Below are 27,461 nucleotides of genomic sequence, written 5' to 3' on the forward strand. Positions count from 1 at the left end.
TATTTCAAGATGTCAGCTTCCAGTAAAGAAACACGAGAAAATTTACAGTAGACTAAATAGCTTAGATTTAGACAGTTTCTTGATAATATAATGTACAATATCTGCACAACTGTTTGCAGAAAACAACCACAAGTCTATAAATTGATCAAACAAGTAGATGTTACTAATCTTACAAAACATATTCTTGGATTTAAGTCATTGCAAGGACAAGGGCTCAATAGTCGACATTCAAAATCTAAAAAGAATAAAAAGATCCAAAAAACACCTGTAAAAACTTTAGAATCGCTTGTTGAACCAGTTCCATACACATCAACTAATACCCAGCCACATGGAATCGGTGAAGAACTTGGTGGAGCACTGGCAAAAGGTATATATCATCGATGATTGCAAGTTCGTTATGCTTGCAAGTTCATGACATTTGGGTATTTCCACTTTATTCGTGATGTCAGGCCTCTACAATAACTTATTTTTCAACTTGCCCAATAGGACAAGTACATACCAAAACTTACTCATGTTACTTGTCGGAATGGAATTGTAATTGACCAAAACAAAAACGCTTTACATGTATCATGTTTATATTAACCTTATTTGCATTTTAGTTTGATTCAATGAACAAAATGAACTAAAACAATAGAACAGAATTTGATTTATATCTCTTGATATCGTTTTCAAAAATATGAGTCGAGAACAACTAAATCTAGTCATGTCTAGTCACAGGATTTAGGTTCTAGTTGTCATCAAAGCCAAAGTCTCATCAGACTCTGCACATCAGGCACAGTCTGGTAGGCCTGTCAGTCTACACTCATTTGGTTTGTATCCTGGTCTTTTATGTTGATAAAATTTTGATTATTATTATTATTAATGTCATGAATGTCTTACTACAGCTTTTGTTTTTAATATATTAAATTGTTTATTCAAAAAATTATTGATTGCAAGTAAACATGTCAAATTAATATATTTGTTTTTATCTTCTTTTCTTGTTTTTTGTTTATTACTTTGATCATCAAAGTTGGATTTAATTTATTTTTTACCATTGTCTAAAAAATGGTTTTACTTGTCCCATCGGACAAGCTTGATATGGCTTTTACTTGTCCTACCTTTTTCCTCTGGTATCCGACAAGCGTTATTGATGAGCCCTGGATGTCATGCAAAAGAATTTATTATCGGCCACGTACTACCAAGGTTAGCAAAAAAGCGGTCAATACTAGTATGGACCATGCTGGCGGTAAATACTGGGAAATCCTGGCAAATACTGGTCGATTGAAATTTTAGTGGCCATTACTATAAAAACCACTCTCTACCTGGTCAATTACTTTTAGTAATGAAATAATGAAAGTGTTAAAGTCATTTTAAATGTTCTCATTACTAATTTTATTGTAAGTTCTTAATAAACAGTGATTTACAATGATTTATTAGTACATAAGATAAAAATGTTTCGTCCCTGGCAAGGAAACTGACTATAGCATTGCAATCATTACATTTTGCACTGATTTGTTGTTGTCTTATATTGTTTAGAAGTTCCAAATAGGGTCTTCAGGTTTCAGTTTGGTTCTTAAGGTCAAGATGGTTGTACTATGTGTATGTAAAAATTGATTATGTAAGGGTAAAATTTTACTACATTATATATTTTTTGGTACATAAATTATAGTTCAGCAATAAGAGTAAAGGTCATTGATACCTTCCATTTCCTGCATAAAGATGATTTTTGTCTCACATTTAATAGACAGGAAATATTTTATTGTTTAAGTGAGTCTTCAAATATCACTTTTATTACTTTCAACCATGTTTTGTCATCATTTATTGGGGGCTGTTGTTTTTATAGTAATTAAATTAACACACCTAGCAATGCCAGGTGATAGGTAATAAGACACCTGTAACTTCATTTACCTGTAGTTTTATGTACCTGTAAAAAATATGCATTTTCAATAAAAAATATCTTGATTGAAATGTAGTAATAATTAATGTGTCAATTCTTTATATTTATCTAAAATATGCAATATCATAACTTATAAGGACTAAATTAGAAGGTAAAAGTGTTAAACATGTTAAAAATGAATAAAACATATCAAATTCATTCATTTAAATCAGCTGAAACATGCCAAAAGATAAAAGTTTAGATATGTCTTACTTTTTTTCATTTTTTTACTTCAATAAATAGTAAAAACCACCATGAAAATTTCAATCGACCAGTATTTGAATGAATGACAGAAAGTCACAGGACAAAAAGTCATGGACAAAAAGTCACAGGACAAAAAGTCACAATTCAGTTTTGAGATTATTTTTCTTTGAACAAGAAAAAACTAATTTAAAAAGAAATATTTTGGTTTTTTTCTTAAAACTATTATTTATAAAGCAACTGTGTAATTAAAATTTATGCAATAAATAATAATAATGATCAAATAATTGCTATGAAAACAAAATGTCAAAGAGGCTTGATTCTTAAATGGCTTCATGGTGCCAAGAAATATCGGTACGTCTAAACACCGCTCAGGACCTCCTGAGTGCACTCAGGACATACAGAGTGCACTCAGGACATGAAATATATGTTTTAGTGAGTGGTGACGGTATGCATTCGATAGATAATTTAATTCTTCATCTAATAATTTTTGTTTTGATAAAATCATTTTAACATTTAAGGAGTTATTGAAGTTTTCATCGGCACGCGCCGTTTTTGTGAAATATGTCAGGCATGACCGAGGATTATATTGAATACCAATTATCATGTTGATTAGGTCGTTTGATCTTTAATAATTAGGAGTGATTAGTGATGGTACTAACCTCATACAAGTAAGCTTGGCAAACAAACAAAATCAAGATGTCTTTTGAAAAATAAAGAACAATGAAGATATATTGTTTTAGAAAAAAAACGTTAAAAAAACATTTTTCTTTTTGTTAGTAATAATTGAAGTAATTCAAGTAATAATTGAAGCCAGTCGAGAAATATGAGAAATCTACATATAAAGTTGGGAAATTTTCATTCAATTCATTTCATTTCATTTTATTAACTTATAAAAAAAATATCATTATTATTTTCTTTGTATAGATTTTCGTATTTTATTAAAATTTCGTGCAATAAAAAGTTTAGTTTTATTCTTACTTCAAAAATGAAGAAGAATAATTCTTTCGTATTTTCATATCTCTAGATATATTACAATAGACTTTAATTGCATTGTTCCATAGTAAAAAAAAAGAATCGGTGAAACACCATTCATAATTTACTTTCAAGCTAACAGTTAATCTGATCACTCACTAAAAATAGCGTTGAATTAAAAAAAAAATATTGGTATCATTGCGTTCTAATTCTTATTTATATAATTGTGTGTGTGTGTGTGTTTTGTTCTATTTTCTTGTCTTTGAGATTCATTCAAATAATTAACACTTTTTGACCAATGAGAGGCTGTGTATGTATAACATAACGATTTAATCAAAATTTCATTTAGTTAGATTTATTCCCCTATTGAAACTCGTTCTTGTCCAGTAATAAATTCCTTGAACGAGTTTGAAAAGGGAAATAAATTTGTCATACTTTTCATGAATTAAGATTTAGTTTTGTAAATGGAACCCGTTCTTAACTGTAGAAGCCGTAAAATACGCTTTTCAAATAATCAAATCTCATTTAGTTGTGTTCTTTCTCATTTTTATCGTTGTTGTCCAGTAATTTCATTCTTGAGTAATACGAATGTTTTAACAAATCCGCATTTAGTAAGATTTATCTTTCTCATTAAAGTTGTTCCAAACGAATTCCAATGTGAAAATAAATTCTGAAAAATTAATTTGTCTCTGTTTTCTGAAAATTATCATATTTGGGTATTATTTCTAAATAATTTGTAAGTAAACGAAATCCGTTCAAACCACGACTAAGTCTTCGTGCACAGAGTTTGAAGTGTCAAAACCCCAGAAACTTGCTCGTAAGCCAAACCAAAGGAAAAGACCAAGGACAGCACGTACGCAGTTAAGATATTAGACTTAGCAAATCATATAAATAAATACTGATCTGTCTTAATAAGTTTAAATTCAAAATATTGTCATTGAAAATATACTCATAATTTCAATAAATTTGTTATCTATATCAAGGCTGTGAAAATCTTGAATAAATTTTGAACTTGACATTCATGAAAAAGGTTATATCGAATATCGTCATAAAGTGTGCATTCCATAAGAAAATGTTTTTCAGTCTCTACACTGCAACTTTCACAAAACTTAATAACATCGTGTTATTCATTTTAAACGTAACACAGTACTAACAACACAATTCATAAACAACAATAAAAATAATCGAATCAATTTTGTTGATTGGATAATTCACGGCTCAGTAGTTGTGTAATCATGCAGTAACACGTGCCCTCATTATTTCATAAGAATTAACATATCTATCTAAGTTCGATTTCAAATTCTACCAAAATTTAACTCTTAAATAATCAGCGTGTAACGAATATATTCATCCATCCTGTGTGCAAATACGATGACTATAAAGGGTCCTGAGTGCACATTGTATGTCCTGAGTGCACTCAGGAGGTCCTGAGCGGTGTTTAGACGTACCCAAGAAATATGTCCTTTGCACGATTAAAATTTAATAAATTTTCATTTATCAAGGCTTATGAACAATTTCCTAAACTTAAAAATGAATATATGTAATAAAAAGAAAATATGTCAAGATCTTTCTCTTATATCATGTATATATTCAAACAATTGTCAACAAACTATTTGTGACTTTTTGTCCTGTGACTTTTTGTCCTATCAAATTTGTGACTTTATGTCCTGTGACTTTTTGTCCTGTGACAGTATTGACCACTTGAGGAGTATTGTCCGGGGCGGTAAATACCGCTGGTAAATACCAGGGGCGGTATTTACCGCCCAACCTTGCGTACTACTTCAAAAAACTTAACCGAATATTTTTCGTAGTATTTTCACTAATATTGACTTGAAAAAGAGAAGTTGTGTATGTTCTAGCATATTATTTGTTTAAACGTCTATTTCCACTATTACTCTTTTATTCCTCTCCTAGAATTTTGTTGAATTCTTGGGAAAATCCTTTCAGCAATGTTATTTACATCTCAACAATGAGTCATCTATTTTTAGGTTATGTGGCCTCTTATTCCTTTTTAGCTCACCGGGGCCCGAAGGGCCCCATGTGAGCTTATGCCATCACTTGGCGTCCGTCGTCTGTCGTCGTCGTCGTCTGTCGTCGTAAACTATTAAAAAAATCTTCTCCTCTGAAACTACTGGGCCAAATACCTTCAAACTTTAACTAAATGTTCCTTAGGGTATCTAGTTTATAAATTGTTTCCGAAGTTTTGATCCATCGACAAACATGGCCGCCATTGTTAAAAATAGAACATAGGGGTCAAATGCAGTTTTTGTCTTATATCTCAAAAACTAAAGCTTTTAGAGCAAATCTGACAGGGTTAAAATTGTTCAGTTGGTCAAGATCTATCAGCTCTGAAATTTTCAGACGAATCAAACAACCCATTGTTGGGTTGCTGCCACCGAATTGGTAGTTTTAACAAAATTTTGCAGTTTTTTGTTATTATTTTGAATATTATTATAGATATATATAAACTGTAAGCAGCAATAATGTTCAGCAAAGTAAGATCTACAAAAAAGTAAATATGACCATAATTGTCAATTGACGCCTTAAGGAGTAATTGCCCTTTAAAGACAATTTTACACAATTTGTTCATCAAGTTTGCTAACATTTAAAAATCTTCTCCTCTGAAACTACTGGGCCAATTACCCTCAACTTTTAACTTAATGTTCCTTAGGGTATCTTGTTTATAAATTGTATCCGAAGTTTTGATCCATCGACAAACATGGCCGCCATGGCTAAAAATAGAACATAAGGGTCAAATGCAGTTTTTGGCTTATATCTCAAAAACTAAATCTTTTAGAGCAAATGTGACATGGGGTAAAATTGTTCAGTTGGTCAAGATCTATCAGCTCTGAAATTTTCAGACGAATCGAACAACCCATTGTTGGGTTGCTGCCACCGAATTGGTAGTTTTAACAAAATTTTGCAGTTTTTTGTTATTATTTTAAATATTATTATAGATATATATAAACTGCAAGCAGCAATAATGTTCAGCAAAGTAAGATCTACAAAAAAGTTAATATGACCAAAATTGTCAATTGACCCCTTAAGGAGTTATTGCCCTTTAAAGACAATTTTACACAATTTGTTCATCAAGTTTGCTAACATTTAAAAATCTTCTCCTCTGAAATGCAGGTGAGCGATTCAGGCTCTTGAGAGCCTCTTGTTTTAAGGCCAAGAGTTTTATTTTTTTTTATCAGAAAATGATTTGATATATTTTGATAAAACAAAACCTGCCGAAAATATTGGCTCGTAAAAGTAATTTAATCCTATGCCATTGCTTGTAAATTGAATGAAAAAATACTTTGATGCATTAATGACATTGTGACATCATTATAGTTATCTTCAACGTGTTTAAAATGTTTAATTCTGGACATTCCAATTGACCATTGAAAGTCACGTGTAAAAATTAGAATAATCTTTGTAGGGAGAATAAAAAGTCAGGGCTCACGCAAGCAGGTCACTGGGGCGAAGAAGTCGCTTTCCCGTCCGTCACTTCGCTTTGCCGGACTGTCAAAAGCGATAACTAGTCGCCCTGGTGTTCACAATACTCGCTTTCAGTCGCTTTCATCATCGGCAATTTTCAATTTTCAAAGAAATTCAAAGACATAAACGATTTATTTCTTTAGAAAAGAGGAGAAATTATTGACTTTACAGATTGATTGTATGTTATTTCATACAGAAAACTTTCCACATTCATTAACAGACTTTTTGTTAGATCTCCTTGCTTAATGAATATATTTCCATTTATAAGCATTGTTTCATTTTATTGATTAAAGTTGCTTAACATTGTTAAATTTATATATCTTTTTAATGAGAAACAATGAATTTCATAAACATGATAAACAGAATAGTTTATTAATTGAATTTTAATTGATATATTATACTTTCTTTTCCTTTTGATACAAAAAAAGTTCTTTTTAGTACTAGATATTTAGTTGGTAGTTTCTGACAAGAGGACCTATATAATTGTGCAACTAGAAATGATAAACTGAAACAACTGTTACTTTAATTGTATACTTAGGTATATAAATTGAACAATATAGAAAATAGATAAATAGGATACATATGGCCCTTTTTATTATAGTAAAAATCCAAAAACATTGTACTTCTCTTTCAAATCTCACCACTTCTCCCTATTAGTTTAAAAAAGAGAAGTCACTTCTTCCTATGATTCTGAAGTAGTGTGAGCCCTGAAAGTATGTCCCAATTTCTCTTTTTTTTTCGAGATATTCATTTGTTATTTGATCTCAATGTTCAAATACATAATACAATAGGCCTGACCTATATATTGTTGCACATGCGCAAAAGCCACCGTCCAAGACAAAGGTCACAAACTTACAAGCATGCCTACTTATTTTTCGGAATCAGGTCACAATACGAAACATAGAAAGATTGACCATGTTTCTGAAGCTATTCATCAATTAAATGTATCAGACTGTTTGCAAATAAGTAAAGAGTATTTACATTCACAGTGGATAATATTTGCTCCAAGGTTGTGATTTTTTTCTTCCGTTTTGAGTTCGGGTAAAGAATTTCCAATCATAGAGGATATGGTTAGAACATCAAGTTTCCTGACTATATTCAGTTATATTTCTTTCTAGGATTTTTTTTTAAAAGCTCATTATAAATAATATAAAAACTTTTGTAGGGAAAGATAAGATTCAATTCTAAAATGTCATCTAACATGACCTTTATCAATATGTTATGAATACTACTCACATGCCAAAAGTCCTCTTTATTAGATTCCAGTATGGATTTTGACATGTAATGAAGTTGGAGTAAAATGTTTCAGATGGAGTCCTCCCACTATATCGGCACCCCATTGGTCCGATAACTTATTAGTCTGACACCCCAATAGTCCGTCACCTCAATAATCGACGCTGTTCAAATTTGAAAATCTACTTCATAGATGAACTAGTGTATACTTAATTCTGAGTATAAAAAATGGAAAAGACAGCACTCTCATTAGGTATGTTAGAAATACCATGATTCTATAAACATGATAAATATAAGGCAATAGACAACCTCACAATATTTTGCTTTACTAATACAAAGTGAGACCAAGCTATTTCACAAAAATAACTCATTGATAGAATTTGATTGATTGATTTGTATTGGCTTTATGTCCTTGGCAAATATTTCATGCATGTCCAGAACGAAAACAAATTTATTAGGTACTGTAATCATGAATTGACCAGGATTAAGGGCATAATGTGGACTGCCACTTGAAAATGAGAGTATATTGGAAAGGGACAGAAATTAAGCCTTGCAACAAAAATTTCCTTATAATGTAATCATTTTCCTCCTAAAATAGCAATCAACAAATACAATAGGCTACATGTGCTTTTTAACCGGATTTTCAAAAGAAAAATCAGTTATTGTTTTGGGGATTTAGGGCGGGCGGGCGGGCGGATGGACTTGCAGCTGCCAAACAGTGTCCGTTCATCAACATGAAAACCCTTTGAATAAATCTTTTCAAATTTAGATATGTTGTTTCCTGTGACTAAATGAAGGTCAAGTTCAATTTTCAAGATTTTAGCTGTTCTAGTTGTTGAGTTTTAGACCTTTCAATAGCAAAATTTATTTTTATTATATGAATTTGAGTTATTTCCCTTTTAACAGAAATTGATAATTAATTTCTTTGTCATTTGGTCTCTTGTTAGATTTTTTTTTAATTTTGAGGCCTGTCTTCAAATTGGTCCACATTTAGGTCCAAAGGGTCCAATATACAACTACTTTTATTTAAAAAAAAATTGAGTTCTTTGTGTTCTTTCATATGCTGAATCTAAGTGGTATTGATATTTTTGATTAGTTTTTAGTGGTTAAATCATATCTAATTTTAGAGAACTATTTTTGCTGTTTACATCACTGGTTCATGGAAATAAGTTTGAGTTATTTCCCTTTGAACAGAAATGGTTAAGTATTTGGATTTTAGTCTATTAATGATTGTCTCTGTTCAATTAATTTTAGTTATTAGTTGTCAAAAATTTCTGTATAACTATTTTTTTTAAGTCATGTGTGTTATGATGGTAGATGTCACAGTTGTTATGTGGTATTTTATTTTTGTTGCGTGTGTTAATGTTTAATTTTTACTTGATCCTGTTTTGGGGTTCAGATTTGCAAATATCATTTTCATCATTATTTTAAATATTCAATCACAATCTAGATTCAGAGCTGTTTTAAGCTTAAATGTTGTGTCCATACTTGCTGAACTGTTCAGGGATTCGACATCTGCAGGGAAAGCAGGTTTGCTGTCACTCTGACAGTTTCTTGTTGTAAAATTGGTTTAAAATGTTGCTATGTAAATGAATTTCTGGAGTACCAACTTCAACTTATTTTTCTACTGGCAATGTATACCTCTCTGGAGCATGCCTTTTATCTGTATATGTATGCAGCTAGATAAGAGAAGTTCAGGAAAATAATACCAAAGGAATCACTTTTAAAATATGCAGCAAAGTGTAACACTTTTGAAATCAGATTACTAAGATAATTTAAACAGACCTCATCCCGATGTAAACATTGAGTGTGAATACGTCGAGGATGCCCCAGATACATGAACAAAAATTGAGATTACTTATTCTTAAAATTGTGAAATAAAATAGTAAAAATCTTTTAACGATAACCTACTTTGTGATAATATTTATCTTTACTTTTTTAACCTGCACAGAAACAACTTAAATCATTATATTTAAAAAAGACAATATTTCTATAAGAAAAAAAAAGGTCACTGGACAAGAGCAGACCAGCGTTCTTGAAAATTTAGATGTGGAAAATATGCATATTTCGGGAAATTGTAACATGCTAAGGACCATGTGAAACACTCTGAAAATTGGTGACTTGAAAGTGCTTTTGTTTAACTCACACTTGCATTAAACATGTTAAAATGTACAATTGTTGTTTAGAAATAACTTTTAATCAGTATAGTGATGCATCATTGGTTTTGTCACTTTTACCACGAAGGACAAGGTCCTTTTAATATTGAACGGATCTTTTATTTGGCTTTCTAATATGAAAATAAAACACTTTTTTTTAAATATTCCGATCTCAGACTAATGGGTTGTCAAATTTTTGAGGTTTCTGACCAATGGAATGTCGGACTGTTGGGGTGTCGGAATATCAGGGCTTCCCCTTTGCAGATCATACAATGAACATGGATGCAGTGACAATCAAATCCAACAGAGCAGACTGAAAAATCTTAACTTGCAGATAGCATGACACTCTTTACATGCATATGATTATTATCTAATATTTATTCAGAGCTAATGAAGTTTTAAGTTGGAAAGGAATAGGTGATATGAGGCAGATAGGCAAATCAAGGCCAAATTGTTTTTATTGAATCGCCAGACATGAACAGGGGGATGACTGATTTTAGATTAACCATAGTACGTTTCTTTTTCAGAAAAGATACTGGGAATTTTGACTCAATTCTATTTAAGGAAAGAAGTAAGAAAATTTGCAGAAGAGAATGGCATTGAATGTGAGTTACCAGTGAGTTGTCAACATTTTTCAGCATTGCACTGTTTTGTACAGTGGGATTCATTTATTTAAGCGTTGCTATGATTAAGATCTGGTGTTTGATTTGAGTTTGTTTTCTGCAGTTGTAGAAACATAGATTTATAAGAAATACATTAAAATCTATTTCATATAGACCATGTAGTCGATGTATTTTTTTTTGTATTTTTATTTTATAGTATCAATGCATACTGTCCTTGATTTGTACAATTGGAGATAAATATTGAACTTCATATGTACTTGTATTAAAAGTTTTTCATACATGATAAATGAACAAAAGAATCCAGTATCTGTGGAAACTAGTGACAGTCTAATCATCAGATCATTAAAAGCCTTTGATCAGCTTTATCCTATTAAAGAAAAACATGGTATTCCTATGGTGTATGTTTATATTCATTTTTGGAAAATAGTTCCAATTCTTTGTCTGGTCAAAGTTGTGTTGGCAAATAAAGGTTGCAGTTGTCAATGTTGGCAGCATCTAAATGTCAAGCTTTGCAGTAAACATGTACAAACGTACTATATAAATTACAGAACTACAAATTTTTTTTTAAGTTCACTGTCTCTTTGAGACCTATGTCAATTTCCTTCTTCTGTGTAATAAAATGAGATTTATGGTATATATGTATGTACATTAGACATTAAAAAAACAACTCAGCAACACCAAATAAACCCACCCCTAAACAACATCTACATGCCAACATTAATACATTCTTCAGATATGGTCACATACAGATATTAAATGTCCCAAGTAATTTCAAGTTTTCAATAAATTTGACAGAAACAACTGAAGATCTTTTGTCAAAACTGGATTTATTTAATGAATGCCTACTAAATCATAAAATGCATATCATATTTTATTTTTTAGCCAAATTCTTCCATAAGTCATACCAGAGTTTTAGAAAGTTTTGTTGTGATGAAGAAAATCTCCCGGTCGAGTTACATCTCATACTAAGTGATATTGCTGCTGGTGCAGGTATGTCGTAAGCATTAATATATAGTCATGATAATTGATCTTTGCTTTTATCTCATGAAATTTCTGTAAACATTGTTTGTAAAAAATATGAGAGAATAAAAAAGAGAGGCGAAAGATACTAAAGAGATATTCAAACTCATAAGTCGAAAAACAAACTGACAATGCCATGGCAAAAAACGACAAATGAGGAGAAGACAAACAACAGTACACAAAACTCAACATAGAAAGCAGCCTCCTCTTCATGAATGAAACTGAAATAACAACAGAAAGCAGCCTCCTCTTCATGAATGAAACTGCAATAACAACATAGATAGCAGCCTCTTCATGAATGAATGAAACTGAAATAACAACATAGATAGCAGCCTCCTCTTCATGAATGAAACTGAAATAACAACATAGAAAGCAGCCTCCTCTTCATGAATGAAACTGAAATAACAACATAGATAGTAGCCTCCTCTTCATGAATGAAACTGAAATAACAACATAGAAAACAGCCTCTTCTTCATGAATGAAACTGAAATAACAACATAGAAAACAGCCTTCTCTTCATGAATGAAACTGAAATAACAACATAGATAGCAGCCTCCTCTTCATGAATGAAACTGAAATAACAACATAGAAAGCAGCCTCCTCTTCATGAATGAAACTGAAATAACAACATAGATAGCAGCCTCTTCTTCATGAATGAAACTGAAATAACAATTTTAAACATTGCAAATCTCTGTGCAAGTCTCTGCTTTCTAGACGAATTAGTATACATATATTTAGAAGCTAGTATTCAGTTGGAAAATATAGCTCCAAAATTTCTACTTACAAAATTGTTTCATGATAAAGACAGAGATATATAATGTATAGCTTTTACACTATAAAGTCTGTCAAGTTCTTTAACAATTTTCTTATTATAGCATGGAATTTGTCATTTTACTGCATAACGATTAATCTATGTACCGGTCAATACATACTTACATTATGGTGTTTATGTAATGACCTCCTACCATTTACTCTTTTTTATATAATCATTTTTACTTGCAGGACATGTTGATGACCTCCTACCCTATTTCTTACAGCACACTAAAAAGATATTCCCACACTTAGAATGTTTGGAAGATTTAAAGAAAATAAGTGATCTTAGAAATCCAGCTAATTGGTAGGTATATCTGAACTCAACATGATGTTGGGAATATTAGAATTTTGAAATATTATTTCTGTCTCACCTCACAGAATAAAAGACAGTGATGCTTATCTGCCAACAGCAATTGAGTAAGAATATTTGTATAGAGCTTTATATTTCAGCAGGTAGAAGAGTGAGATAATCTATATCTGTTTTTGGGTAGGTTTATATGACAACATGTTTTTTTTCTGCAGACTGTTAACTAGCACATTAAAAAAATCGACTTGTGTGTCAGTCTGGTAGAAAGCAGGATATATTCATATGATCATGATGATACTAATAAGTTTTTGACCTAAATATATACTGTGGATTCATTATTATTCGTTGGACTCCAATTTTCGTTGATTTCGTGGGTACAGGAGAACCACGAATTTAAATGTTCAACAAATTACAAGTTTTCTGAAGAAATGTATGCAGACTTTGTTAAAACAACGAAATCAAATATCCACGAAAATGCTAGTTTTCCTCAATCCACGAAAATTGGTACCCACGAAAATAAATGAATCCACAGTATGCAATATACACCCAATTTTCCATTCAACTATTGAGTGTATAATATGGATACGTTATTGTTTCATACATATATTTGTAGTTTAGGACAAACACAAGACTATGTAAAAGTTTCCAATTTTGATGACTGAATTAAGTGAACCACTTAAAAAACCACAAAAAAATATTATTGTATTTCTGAAGTTACGTGAAGGAATTTAGAAATTTATATTTGGTTGCCATATTACATGTACTACAATGTGTTATTAATGACAGATAAATTTACCTCTGACAGAATATTTTATTGAAAATAATATAAATACACCATATTTCAGGTACCAGGAAGCCAGAACCATTGATAGAAAGATTATATATCATGCAGGTCCAACTAACAGTGGTAAAACGTACCATGCTTTACAGAGATTAACATCAGCAAAATCTGGGGTCTATTGTGGTCCCCTGAGACTTCTAGCTGCTGAGGTCTACAATAAATGTAATGATAAGGTATGATTTAATTCTTTATTGTTCAAGATATCGATCTGCATAAAAACTTTGTTAATTGTAATGGAACGATAAAGAAACTACCCTAAAAGAGGTTGTAAACTTGGTCATGGTTACAAATATATGTGATTTTCCCATGTTATATGGTATCGCCGTAGCAGAGGGGGCATTAAGGTTTTCCCTTGTACATACATACATCCCGAAATTGGTTTCCATTCTCTAACTTTTGACTCAACCAAATGTTATGAAACTTATACACAATGCTTATCACCACAAAACACAGATCAAGTTTGAATTTGGGTGGCGTCACTTTTACCGATCTGGAGTTATGCCCCTTTATAACGTCATATGCACACAGGGGCATCATCTGTGTCCCATGGACACATTCTCCATTTATTTAAATACAATGATCTACTCAGACTTTAGATGCATGCATGGCTCAGCAGCCAGAAGAATAATAACCCAGAGGGAAACATATGCACTCAACACACATACATAGAGGTTTTGTCAAAATCCCTTACATAACAGTTATAAGATAAACAAGTGATTTGTACTAAACCAAAAATGAAAGAAATGATTTGGATACAAAAGGCAAAATTGCAATTTTTAAAAACCAAACATGTTAGTGTCATGGTTCAAATGCACTTCTCTTTTAGTCTGACTACTCCTCCCTGTCAGTTTCAAAGAGAGTAGTCACTTCTCCGTATTATTATGAAGTAGTGTGAACCCTGTTAAGTATTGACAGTTACTGATATTAAAAACTGCTCCATGATAACCCTGTCCTGGAATGTTATTATGTCCAGTGGAAATTGCTAATTTCGAAAATAAAGCATCCACTGGCCAGGGGTAAATTGGATTAATATTGACACAATGAATATTTTGAGGAAATAAAAAAAGTTTTTGCTTAATATTAACCTCTAGTTTTTTTACATCCTTGTTCTTTCTTCCGTGATGGTTTGTTGTCTCATTTATAATCACATCACATCTTTTTTTTTATATTACATAGTTTTTAGTATCAGAAGATGATTTAAATGTAAAAGCAATTGATTTAACTTCAGGGAACTCCTTGTGACCTTGTTACTGGAGAAGAAAGAAGATATGCCAGTGAAGATGGAGAACCTTCAAATCATGTGGCTTGTACTGTAGAAATGACATCAGTAAATACACATTGTAAGTAACTTGATGAACCTTCAAATCATGTGGCTTGTACTGTAGAAATGACAATAGTAAATACACATTGTAAGTAACTTGATGAACCTTTAAATCATGTGGCTTGTACTGTAGAAATGACGTCAGTAAATACACATTGTAGTAACTTGATGAACCTTCAAATCATGTGGCTTGTACTGTAGAAATGACATCAGTAAATACACATTGTAGTAACTTGATGAACCTTCAAATCATGTGGCTTGTACTGTAGAAATGACATCAGTAAATACACATTGTAAGTAACAGTGACATGAGTTAATACTGTAAGTAACTTCAGAAATATCAGATCATCTCACTTATACTATATAATTTACATACAATGCTCCAGCTATAAATTGGAAGGGACAATGTGCCAGTTGACGACAGGGCATATGTCTTAGAGAATACAGGGCACAATAACTTTTATTTATGTACAAGTTTTTTTTCCTTTCTATGACAGTATTGCATAGAATTTATAAGCCATATACACTCTAGAAACTTGAATTTTTTTAACATGAGGTCGTGAGCATTTAATACTTCGCTCAAATTGTTGAAAGTCATGTGTTATATTTGGTCATTCCTCAAGTTCACACAGAGAGGCTGGAGATATGATTAAATGACAAAATTCCAGTCAAAATGTATCTAGTTTAATATGTAATGGTGGGTATGTTCAACCTGTAGATCAGACATTTATAAAAATGGGATATTTATCTTTTTCCATCAGAATATTTAGTTTCAAGAACAAAAGTTTTGGAAGTCACATATAAAAAAAGTTAAAAGAGGACAAAAAGCCAAAGAGTCAAAATTGAACAGCAGCCAAACCTAAAAAAAGTAAAGTTTTCTGAGAACATTTGTATCTGGATTCATGCGATTGATTATGGAAGGGTTACAATTTGTGACTTCCCATATGGGAAACATAACTATTTTTGTACATTTTGTACATGTATTATATTTCTTTCATAAAAAACATTTCTAAAGAAATGTAAAATTCTTGGCATGATATTCATGATTATTTCCTTCTGCTAATACATGAAACTTCCTACTATCTATATTTGTAATTGTTATCCAATACAAATTATACTGCAGATGAAGTAGCTGTGATAGATGAAATACAAATGGTTAGGGACAAGGGTCGTGGCTGGGCCTGGACCAGAGCTTTACTGGGACTTTGTGCCAAGGAAATACATCTGTGTGGGGAGGCTGGTGGTATAGATTTGGTACGAGAACTCATGTTGCACACTGGTGATGATGTAGAGGTGGGTAATTTCATCTTGTCACAATTTTTGGATCAGGCACAATTTATGAAAATAATATTTTTTGCCCCCGCTGCGTCAGAGTGGGCATTAAGTGTTACCCTTGTCCGTCCGTACATGCCTCCCAATATTATTTTCCGTTCTCTAACTTCAGTTTGCCTAAACTAAATGTTATGAAACTTATACACAATGCTTATTACCGCAAAACACAGATCTGGTATGAATTTGAGTGGTGTCACTTTTACTGTTCTAGAGTTATGCCCCTTTACAAAAGAAAAAAATTGCTGAATTTTTCGTTTCCATTCTCTAACTTGAGTTTGCCTCAATCAAATGTTATGAAACTTATACACAATGCTTATTACCACAAAACACAGATCAAGTTGGAATTTGGATGGATTCTCTTGTACTGTTCTGGAGTTATGTCCCTTTATATATGGAAAAATTGATGAGTCTTTACCGAAAAATTGCTGAAAGTTTTCGTTTCCACTCTCTAACTTTAGTTTGCCTCAACCAAATGTTATGAAAATTATAAACAATGCTTATAACCACAAAACACAGATCAAGTTCGAATTTGGGTGGCATCACTTTTACTGTTCTAGAGTTATGTCATTTTATAAATTGAAAAGTTGTTGAATTTTCCTTTCCATTCCCTTACTTTAGTTGCTTGAACCAAATGTTATGAAAATTATAATCAATGCTTATTACCACAAAACTTAGATCAAGTTCGAATTAGGGTAGCATCACTTTTACCGTTCTCAAGTTATGCCACTTTATAAATGGAAAAATTGCCGAATTTTTCCTTTCCATTCCCTAACTTTAGTTGTCTCAACCAAATATTATAAAACTTATACACACTGCTTATTACCATAAAACACAGATTAAATTCGAAATTAGGTCGTGTCACTTTTACAGGTCTCTAGTTATGTCCCTTTGTAACGTTATATGCAAGCAGGGGCATCATCTGTGTCCCATGGACACATTCTCCATTTATTTAATCTTTATCCAGTGGAATATATGTGTTGTACAGAAATATGCAAGGTGATTAGATAAGAAATCACTCTAGTTTTGTGTTCATTTTGTCTTACTAGTAATGGATTATAAGTGAGGGTCTTAGTTGATTCTCACACACTTGAAAATGTAGATTCATGGAATTATGTATATTTAAGAAGGTCTATTCCATCTAAATGTGTATCTGGGAAAAGGCAATTTTGAAAAACACCGACAACCTGAAGGAGTTTATATGAAGCCATCATGCTGAATGTTTGTCCACTTTCCTTAATGGATTATCAAACTGAGATATAAGTTTTTGTTGTAGTTTATGTTCTCTATGGCTTGCCATAATGTGAATGGCATTATGTCTGAAAAATAAGTAGTTAAATGACTGGATTTCAAGCAAAAGTCAGTAAAACTGTCAATGATAAAACTTTATCAGTATAGCCTTGAGAAGTAAGATTACCATTGATGGTGACAGGGGGAGTCCTGTGGTTCAAAGGTGCCTCTCAATACCATGATACCTAAAGACCATTCTACTAGATACATGAGACAGCATAGTGTTCTCCCCTTTGTTCCTTAATTACTTTGGCAAAGGTGCAACCTTGATTTGTTTGACTATAAGACTACGGGATGGATAACCACTGTCTGTATGACAATTTGTGATGTTGTTGGGTCAATCATGGATTCTGATAGTCTCACAAACCAATTGGACAAGCTGAGCTGTTCACAAAATATCATGAAAATATTTAAGCCTAAGGTGTTGTTTTTACTGGGCAGTTGATGCTCTTTGTTCTTTGAAATGGCCTATTGTACAAAGATTCTGTTTTGAGGAACTGTTTGATTAGTAGAACCCTTCTAGTTGTTACTTGTACAGGCTGAACACTGCATTCTCTGAGCAGTTTCATGCTGGGAAAGGCCTACTTGAATATTGCTAACTTCATGTTGCTGGTTGTCAGTAAGTCTGCATTTATGATGAGTTTAAACAAATATTTTATCAATAAAGATGGTATAATTCAATGCAAAAGAAAATTTGTCAATAGAAACATTATTCATTCAAACAAATATAGACAGTCTTTTTGTGCAGTAATAAGATTTTTTATGTAAAGCTTTGGCAATTACCTGGTAGTTCATTTTGCATATCACTATTGTTATTTGCATCAATTTCTTTAGTTATCAAAGGTGAATCAAAGTCTTTGTTTATTTTGACATGTTTGACAGTCTTCATGTTATATTTGACAGGTGAAATATTACAAAAGATTAACAGATTTGGCTTATCTTGATAAAGCCGTTGGTGAGATTATTTATAAACTAAGCATATATATATATATATTGAACATCATGATACTTTAAAGAAAAATGTCAGTTTGTAACATTGTAAAAATCTGAACATATTTAACTGCTTTGATTATTTGTTTTTTACTTTTTCATTTTATAATTGAAAGTATCTGTAATTTGGTGGTATTTCAGATTTTTATGAAATTTTGTATGCACTTTGAACTCTTTTAAATGCTTCTGAATATAGAAAAAAATAATTATCCACTTGAATGTTTAATGCAAAGCTTTACATGGTTAGTTAAGTAAAAAAGTCTTCAACATTTCAATATTTGTATGTGAATTTTGTTTTTTTCATTTCAGAAAGTTTTGACAATATAAGGCCTGGTGATTGTATAGTATGCTTCAGTAAAAATGATATATATTTTGTGAGCCAACAGTTAGAAAAAAAGGGAATAAAATGTGCTGTTATATATGGTGGACTACCTCCAGGTAAGGAAAAATTGATCTTTATCAGTATGTGCATTACCAGTAGATATCAAACAAGTGTATTCTCTATAAAACATTTACAATGGCAAAGGATTTTCTGTATATGACATTTGAGGAGTGCTTTCCCTTTACTTAATAACCTTTGACTGAAAACATTCAGACAATGATATTGTATGACAGTGATATTGACAATTATGGCAAAATTGCTAGCACAAATTTTTCTTGGAAAAAAAATGAAAGAATAACGGAAAAAAATTGAAGATATATACATATAAGTAGTTCATAAATATTGTAAATATCATGTAAAGAACATATACTGTTTTGATGATAACATTTACTACATTCCTCGTTTAGGAGCTAAATTAGCCCAGGCAGCAAGATTTAATGATCCTAATGATCCTTGTAAAGTAATGGTAGCTACAGATGCTATAGGAATGGGACTAAATTTGTAAGTATTTAATTTAGGATGAACAAAGTAGGGGAAAATAATCTAAATGAAAGTAAGTATTGATCACAAGAGAAGTAAGGTGAATGTGGTAATATATATTTAAATATGTTATGGTGGGTGGACCTTTTGGGTGATGTGTGGTTTGAGTTGTTCATTTTCTAGAGAATTCAGGATTTTCCAAATAAAGTCATTAAGCATTTTTTCCAAAACCTTTACCATAAATGTTGGGAAGAAATCATTATTTGTTGTCAACTTGTCAGTTTAAGTCACAAGATATTTTATCAAAAGAGCTTGAAGAAGGATCCCATCCTTTACCTACTAGAATGGCAATTTTATGCATAAACGGCTTTCGGATTGACTACAGAATGTTAATGACGCTGCAGTAATGGTAAGCTATTGAAACTTAACTTCAGATGTCAGTGATACAGTTTTGATGAAATATTTAAGTTATTGCAAATGCATTGAATATCGAGATAACATATCAAAATTACTATCTTCTTTTCAATAGAGCAATCAAAAGAGTTATATTTTACTCTCTAACAAAACCAACCATTATGGACAATGGACAAGTTGAGATTGATGTTGTCGATACATCCACAGCACTTCAAATAGGGGGCAGGGCAGGCAGATTTGGAACACAATTTGAACATGGTGAAGTGACAACATTTAGGAGGAAAGATTTACAATTATTAACAGATATTATTACTAGATCTGTAGATAGTATAAAGGTAAATGTATTGATTTGTTTGTTTGGTTTAATGCCACAGTTTATGTTTTCATGTAATTCACCAACATAAATGTTTGACAAACTTATATCACATACCAGTGTAGCATATGCAAATGATTACAGTAATTATTGAACCCCATAGGATGAAGTGATCTGTTAAGTTAGATGGTCACATAACAATTTAGCCCAATTATTACTTAGACCCCATTTATAGATCAGATATTAAAGGAGAGGATATAGGGTTAATATGCATCAGATAATATCTCATTCTATGTAAGAAAAATATCATAAACAAAGGTCACAATGTAACAGTGAGATCAATCTTACATCATTACTACGAGACCACTTATCTCCCATAAAAGACTGAACAAAAAAATGTGTAGGCAGAATGTAATAGTTTAAAAAACAAGTCCAAAGAAAACCACTATATTGAATATCTAATTCGTGGCTGAAAGTCATACACAAATTAAATTTTTTTTTTTTCACCTGAGTTCTTCAAAATGAAATTTGAAATGACTTCTGGAGCCTGTAGCTTGGTACTGTTAATACAGCCATTCCATATTCTAATGAGTTATATTGATGTACTTCTATCTGCTTGTCTAGCATTATTGTTACATGAACAAGTTTCAATAAATTAATTGTGAGGAATGTATATCTGATACTTATTCATCATCATTATAAAACCCTTTTTAAACTCCAAAGGCCACGAGTTCAGTTTTAGACATGTTTGAGTTGAATCATTTAATGACTTTTTCAGCAAGCTGGCTTACATCCTACTGCAGATCAGATAGAACTGTTTGCATATCATCTTCCTAGTGCTACATTATGTAACCTTATAGTAAGTAGATTTACAAATGTTTCTTTTTGAAAGATATTTGATTGAAGAATTAAGTATACTTTATTTGGAACTGTTGGTAGATGTGCATGCTGTTTTTTTTTATAAATTTAGACAAAACTTAAAAACACTTAATCACTGATCTAGTGAATGATATTTAAAATTGTTATATGATAGTTAATTTAAAAACTGCTGTAACATCAGTTTTTACATGGTAAAAGGCTATACCAAGTCAGGAATGTGTTATTACCTTTCCATTTTATTCAAAATTCAGCTTATTACTGTTAACTAAGATGAAACTATTTTGATATGTGACTTATCTACCATGTAGTTTAGAAACATTAAATAGAAACTAAAGAAGACCAGTTGCCGGAAAGTCTTATAGATAGTTTATTTACTCCAATAGTGTAAGGTATATTCCTGTTTTGAATTTCTACACAAGAAGTCAATTTAGTTAATAGTTCTTGAAAGTAACTTTTGTACAATTAACTTTATTACACTGCAGTATCTTATTTCATCATTTGATGATGATTAGTTTCTGCTTTAAATTTAACCAAATCTTATAAATATTTCTTTTTTTTTTCAGGATATATTTATAGTTTTGTCAGAATTAGATAACGTTAACTTTTTCATGTGTAATTTGGATGATTTTAAAATCCTTGCTGAAATGATAGAACACATACCATTGACACTAAGAGTTAGATATGTTTTATGCTGTTCTCCAATATCACGAAATAAAGCGTTTGTGTGCTCCATGTTTCAAAAGGTAATGTATAACATTAAAATATTTGTTTAATTGATTGATTATTGATTTCAGCTGCCATGACTATATTGCCATGTGAAAGTATTTTAGAATATGTTTGATTAACTAGTGGTTTAAATATTAGGGAAAAAATCGGAAAATTAAAAATCACCTGCATTACTTTTTCTTGTCCAAAGGTAATTTACTTTTTACTAGATTACACTAAAGCCAATAATAGAATTATGAAGACTGAATATGGGGATAAATTTGGGAAGCTTTGTGACAAAAATAAGTTTAATAGCTCTGGTTTAGTCAACAGTATACAACATTTAAATTATTTATTTTCTTTTCCAGTTCATGAAATCTTTAAAAAATAATTGTCCTTACTCTATCGATGAAAAAGTACTTTTCTGGAGTCTCTATTTTGTCTCGCCTTGACGGGGTCAAAAAGCGAGATATAGGTATGCTGTTTTCGGCGTCAGAGGCGTCAACAATGTATAAGTTTTGTGATTAGGTCTAGTTTATGGTGAACTACAGGTGGTAGGTCAATGATATTTAGTATGCAGTTGTATAAGCATTGGCATATCTCATTTCCATGGAGATTATTTGACTCCACCCCTTAGGCATGGTCTTTTGACTTTGAAAATTTTGCTTAGTTTACATGTATTAGTTTGTGATTAGGTCAGTTCAAGGGGGACCATTAGTGGTAGGCCAATGTTAATTGGTATTCAGTTGTATAAGCATTAGCACATCTCATTTCCATGGAGAATATTTGGCCCTGCCTCCTCAGTCATGGTCTATTGACTTTGAAACTTTTGCTTAGTTTACATGTATTAGTTTGTGATTAGATCAGTTTAAGATGAACTGCTAATGTTAAGTCAATGATATTTGGTATGCAAATTTATTGGCATTTGGAAGTATTGTTTCCATGGAGAGTATATAGCCCCACCCCCTCATCATGGTTCATTGACTTTGAAACTTTTACATTGTTTACAAGTTAATGTTTGTTTTTATGTTTTTTTTAAGGGAACGACTTATAATAAGTCAATGGTATTTGGTATGCAGTTGCATTAGCATTGGCATATCTCATTTCCATGGAGATTGTTTAGCCATGTACCTTCAGTCATGGTTCATTGACTTTGAATATTTGCATAACTTATATGTTAAAGTATTGCTATTTTAATTTCAACATTTGCACAATCAAAATTACAAAAAGGCAAGACATATCTCTTCTGTGACAACAGTTTATGATATTATGAACCAAATTTGATGCAAGTGAATTAGACTAGCATCTTAATAGGATTTATTCAGTAATTCAAATATTCTGTAGTATTGATAATAAACTGACTGTTGAATGTTGAAAACACCAACAAGTACCTGCATCCTGATGAAGAAAGAAATTTATGATAAATAAAAAGCATGGTAAAAAAATTGTTAACAAAGGTAATCAGATAAAACTATGAACACTGAAATCAATTCTGAGAATTAGCTACAAAGCTTGAAATGATTTCAAGTCAATTTCAATCTTAATTATCTTAATCCTTTTCAATTAATTGATCAATTTTCTATGGTTCTTTAATCTTAAATATATTTTCTGGATTTAGTTTTTTGTCAGTTTTGCTGTTATATCTAGTTAATTGCATTCAACAAGCACTTTTTTGCTAGAACTGAGAAAATACCTTGGTATATCTAACTGTAATACACAACTGAATAAAACATTAGCTCTGACTGCCGGTTCAACTGTAGAAATTTGACAGTGTATATCATGTGATTCATAAAACATGTTTCTTTAACCATCTAATTAAGTTTCTATTCAGTTATGAATCATGCAGATCAATGGAGAGGCGAAAGATACCAAAGAGATATTCAAACTCATAAGTCGAAAACAAACTGATATTGCCATGGCAAAAATTGAAAAATGTCCACACTAAAGACAAACAACAGTCTACAAAACAAAACAAAACAAAGAAAACTAAAGACTGAGCAACACGAACATCACCAAAAACTGGGGGTGATCTCAAGTCCTCTGGAAGGGTAAGCAGATCCTGTTCCACATGTGGCATCTGTCATGTTGCTCATATAAGTACAAACCAGTTACCTTGTGATAAGTCTAATTCGGTAGGTCACATTTGAGGAAAAGAGGACAGGATTATTCATTGTTCGTATCGTCACTTAATAGGAAGACATTAATGATATTTAGTATCTTATTCAACTGTTAGTAGACCAAATACTGAATGGTAATTTCTATTGTCTTGTAAGTACTGTGGATTCATGATTTGTCATCAAGTACTTATTTGTCATGGATTTTATGGGTTTTAACTAAAAAATTCAGTATGGTTTGTATGGAGAAAACAAACTGGTATCCATCCATGAAAATATGTGCATTTAATATTGAATGAATTTGAATGAATTTTGTCTCAGGGTCTCACCTGCGACAAAAATCACACAATGCAAGACATAGGAATTACAATCCGGCAGCGGTGGCAATAGCGTAAACTATTTGTATTAAGCTTTATATTTCAGAGGGTAGAAGACCTGGAGGCTTCATACCTTATATTCAGATCCCTTATGATATGAAGTTTCTGTCTGTCATATGTCAGTTGTCCTTGGCCTCATTTTCATAGTTCAGCAACTGTTTACAAAAAAAAGTTTATTTTTTTGTCATTTGAATTTCTCACTCATTATAAGTAAAAGGATATCTATTTGGTATATGGGTTCCTCGCAAGATCTACATGTCTGTCACACACCTGATCTCAGCCTCATTTCATGGATCAGTGATTAAGGTTAAAGATACGTGATTAGGTCCGTCAACTATATTTGGTGTATGGAATGATTGTCTGATCTTTACCGCATTTTCAGGGTTTATTGGTCAGTGTTAAGTTTTTGTGTTTTGTTCTTTTTTTATTATACATTGTACTATAAGTAATAACTCCACTGTAATTTGTGTATGGAATGATTGTAAGATATATATGTCTGTCTGGCAGGTATCATCTGTCCTTGACCTTATTTTCATGGTTCATTAGTCAATGTTAAGTTTCAGTAGTTTAATCTCTTTTAAGATGCTATAACATGTATAAGCAATAGGTCAACTACATTTGGTGAATGGAATGATTGTAAGGTGTACATGTCTGTCTGACTGGATATATCTGACCTTGACCTCATTTTCATTGATCATTGATAATGTTAAGTTTATGTGATAATTGTAGTAAAACTTTAGGACTATCAACATAAAATCAATCATGGTTTGTGAAGCAGGCAAGACATTTCAGCATGTGCACTCTTGTTAAAATAGATCCATGCTCATATAGACCACTGCTTAATTTAGTTTGCCTCAACCAAATGTTTCATAAGCTTATACACAATGCTTATAATCACAAAATAGTCTTAACTATGTGAATCCTGCATCTGTATGTGAAAGTTGACTCATGCATATTTACAAGCGGGGGCATCTGTGGCCCATAGAAACATTCTCCATTTATTTTGTAATTCACAGCACATAATATAACTTTTTAAGTGTGCATCATCTAAAAGTTAGAATGACTTAGGAAAGTATCAGCTGCAATGTGATTAATCATTGTTAAAATTTCCACTTCAGTTTGCAAGACAGCTTCATGTTGGAGAGCCATTAACATTTGATTGGTTGTGTGGACAGATAGGAACAATTAGTGAACCAAAGACCATTAATGATCTTGTCCATCTAGAGGATATTTTTGATGTGTTTGATCTGTACCTGTGGCTTAGGTAATTAGATGTATTTTGCTTGTTTTCAAAATTCAATCTAAAACACAATTGGATTGTAAAATAGTATAAGTGCTTTATGTTAACGCTTGTATTTTTATTTGTCATTATGTTTTGCTCATCTCTTCCAGTTGGACCATGTGAGCTTTTGCCATCATTTGGCGTCCATTTTTTTATTCATAGTGGTCTGCTGATCAATGGGAGTCAACTGATGGAATCGCAATATAATTTTGGTTAATTTTGTATAATACTTTATTAAAATTTCCACTGAAAATAGACAGTTTGCTGAAAAACTTATATCAGAATCAAATCCAAGTTTAGAGGGGCAAAATGTTATTTGTGCTATAATGAGTGAAAAAGCAGCTTTTTTTTCATATGAAATTTTCTTGTTATTATTGTACAGATTTAAAAAAAAATTCACACACTTTTCTTGTTATCAAACTTTAAGTGAATTAGTATTAAAAAAATCCTGATTTCCATTGTTTTCAGACAAATGAAGGTTTAGAATGTATATTCTTCCCCTTTGCTCTTCACTTAGAAGGGAATATTTATCCATTCAGAGATAAGTAAAAAGCTCCAAAATTATAATTGACAGAATTGAAATTTGGACTTGAGAAAAATCTTACTCTAGATCTGTAGTTTTTTTATTCTCTACTCCATTGTATCTGTTGATACAATGCCTTTAATAAGATAAACTTGATGAAAATGTATTAATTTAATTGTATCAGTTTATTTCTTTGTTTAAAGGGGTATTGTTTAAAATTGTGTGTGTGTTATTAAGGCTTATGTTTATCAATTAAATTCAATAATTTACATGATAATAAACAATTTATTTGAAGGCAACAAAACAATAAATAGTTATTTAAAACAAATACCTATTTTATATATGTTTCTAAACCTTACCATGCATGCCCCATCATTTGATGGGTTATGTACCATTTTGGGGTTTTTAGCCTCCCACCCTGTTTTATAGTTTCAAGGTGGCTACTCCATTATAGTTTCACAGAATAGATTTCTACAACAAGTGTAAGCTATTTTTCTATGCCGTTTAGTGTAATTTAAAGACAGAAGGAAAAGCAAATTCAAACCTAGCAATATTTTGATCAATTTTACCATTACTGCTTTTGATCTTGAAAACTAGAACAGATAGACAGAAACTGTATAATGATCATACATCTTTTATCTAAATGTAAAAACAATATATTTATGGTTCCAACAAAAAACATTGGGACATTAAGTGTCAAAATGTCAAGTGGATTTTTTTTTTCTTCAAATAGTTCCCCGATTTTCACTGATTTTTTTCAATATCTCTTGGATTTTAGTGAATTGTATATAAATGACTAAACTCAAATTTAAGATATGAAGTATCCAGTTTCATTGGCCAGTATGGAAAAACATTTACACATCAAATATGAAAAAAAAAATATTAAAAATGATCTATTCTAACAGTAAATATTTATCTTTTTAATAGGTTCCGCTTTCCAGATATGTTCCCAGATTTTGAAGCAGTGCAACAAACTCAAAAAGAATTAGATATTATCATTCAGGAAGCAGTTCAGAGAATTACTGTATTATTAAAAACTTCTGAAGCATCAATACAAACTTCAAAGGAAGCAACTCCAGATCTTAGTGATGAGTCAGATTCAATTCTTGGTGGACTACTCAATGAAGTTGGGAAATTATTTAAACCAAATCGTAAAAATGTTGATAGAGACCAGATCGATTCACCAAAAGCACCTTCAAATGAAGAGGGGGAAATAGCTCAAGATTTACTGAAATCAAACATTCTCACTCCTGACATGTTAGAAAAATTAAAAGCAGAATGGTCTGAGCAACATTTAAAACGAAATAGACATGTTAGAACTTCTAGGAAACCAATTAAGAAAATATGAGAATTTTATAATGATTGTTTATTTTTTTCATGCCTGCGATAATTTCCATAGAGACTCCCCTTAGATTTGTCATTTTTGGTGTCAGTGAGATTAGTTTTAACAATTGCATCATATCATGTGGACAAAAGTCATTCCATTTTTAATATT

The 27,461-nt window shown here is 31.4% G+C and overlaps 1 protein-coding gene across 1 annotated transcript; it reads left to right on the forward strand.

Moving 5' to 3' along the window:
• Positions 1–3: 3 nt before the first annotated feature.
• On the forward strand, positions 4–27,328 carry LOC127734147 (ATP-dependent RNA helicase SUV3 homolog, mitochondrial-like). The gene is made up of 15 exons (XM_052243853.1): positions 4–367; positions 10,491–10,568; positions 11,469–11,576; positions 12,609–12,723; positions 13,572–13,740; positions 14,796–14,907; positions 16,012–16,181; positions 18,411–18,462; positions 18,807–18,935; positions 19,287–19,380; positions 19,889–20,108; positions 20,865–20,945; positions 21,529–21,708; positions 25,280–25,425; positions 26,894–27,328. The coding sequence occupies exons 1-15, from the start codon at positions 91–93 to the stop codon at positions 27,312–27,314; spliced, it is 2,352 nt and encodes a 783-aa protein (XP_052099813.1). The 5' UTR covers positions 4–90; the 3' UTR covers positions 27,315–27,328.
• The last annotated feature ends 133 nt before the right edge of the window (positions 27,329–27,461 follow it).

Source organism: Mytilus californianus, unplaced genomic scaffold (assembly GCF_021869535.1).
Source record: "Mytilus californianus isolate M0D057914Y unplaced genomic scaffold, xbMytCali1.0.p SCAF_3, whole genome shotgun sequence".
In the NCBI taxonomy this organism is placed as follows: domain Eukaryota; kingdom Metazoa; phylum Mollusca; class Bivalvia; order Mytilida; family Mytilidae; genus Mytilus; species Mytilus californianus.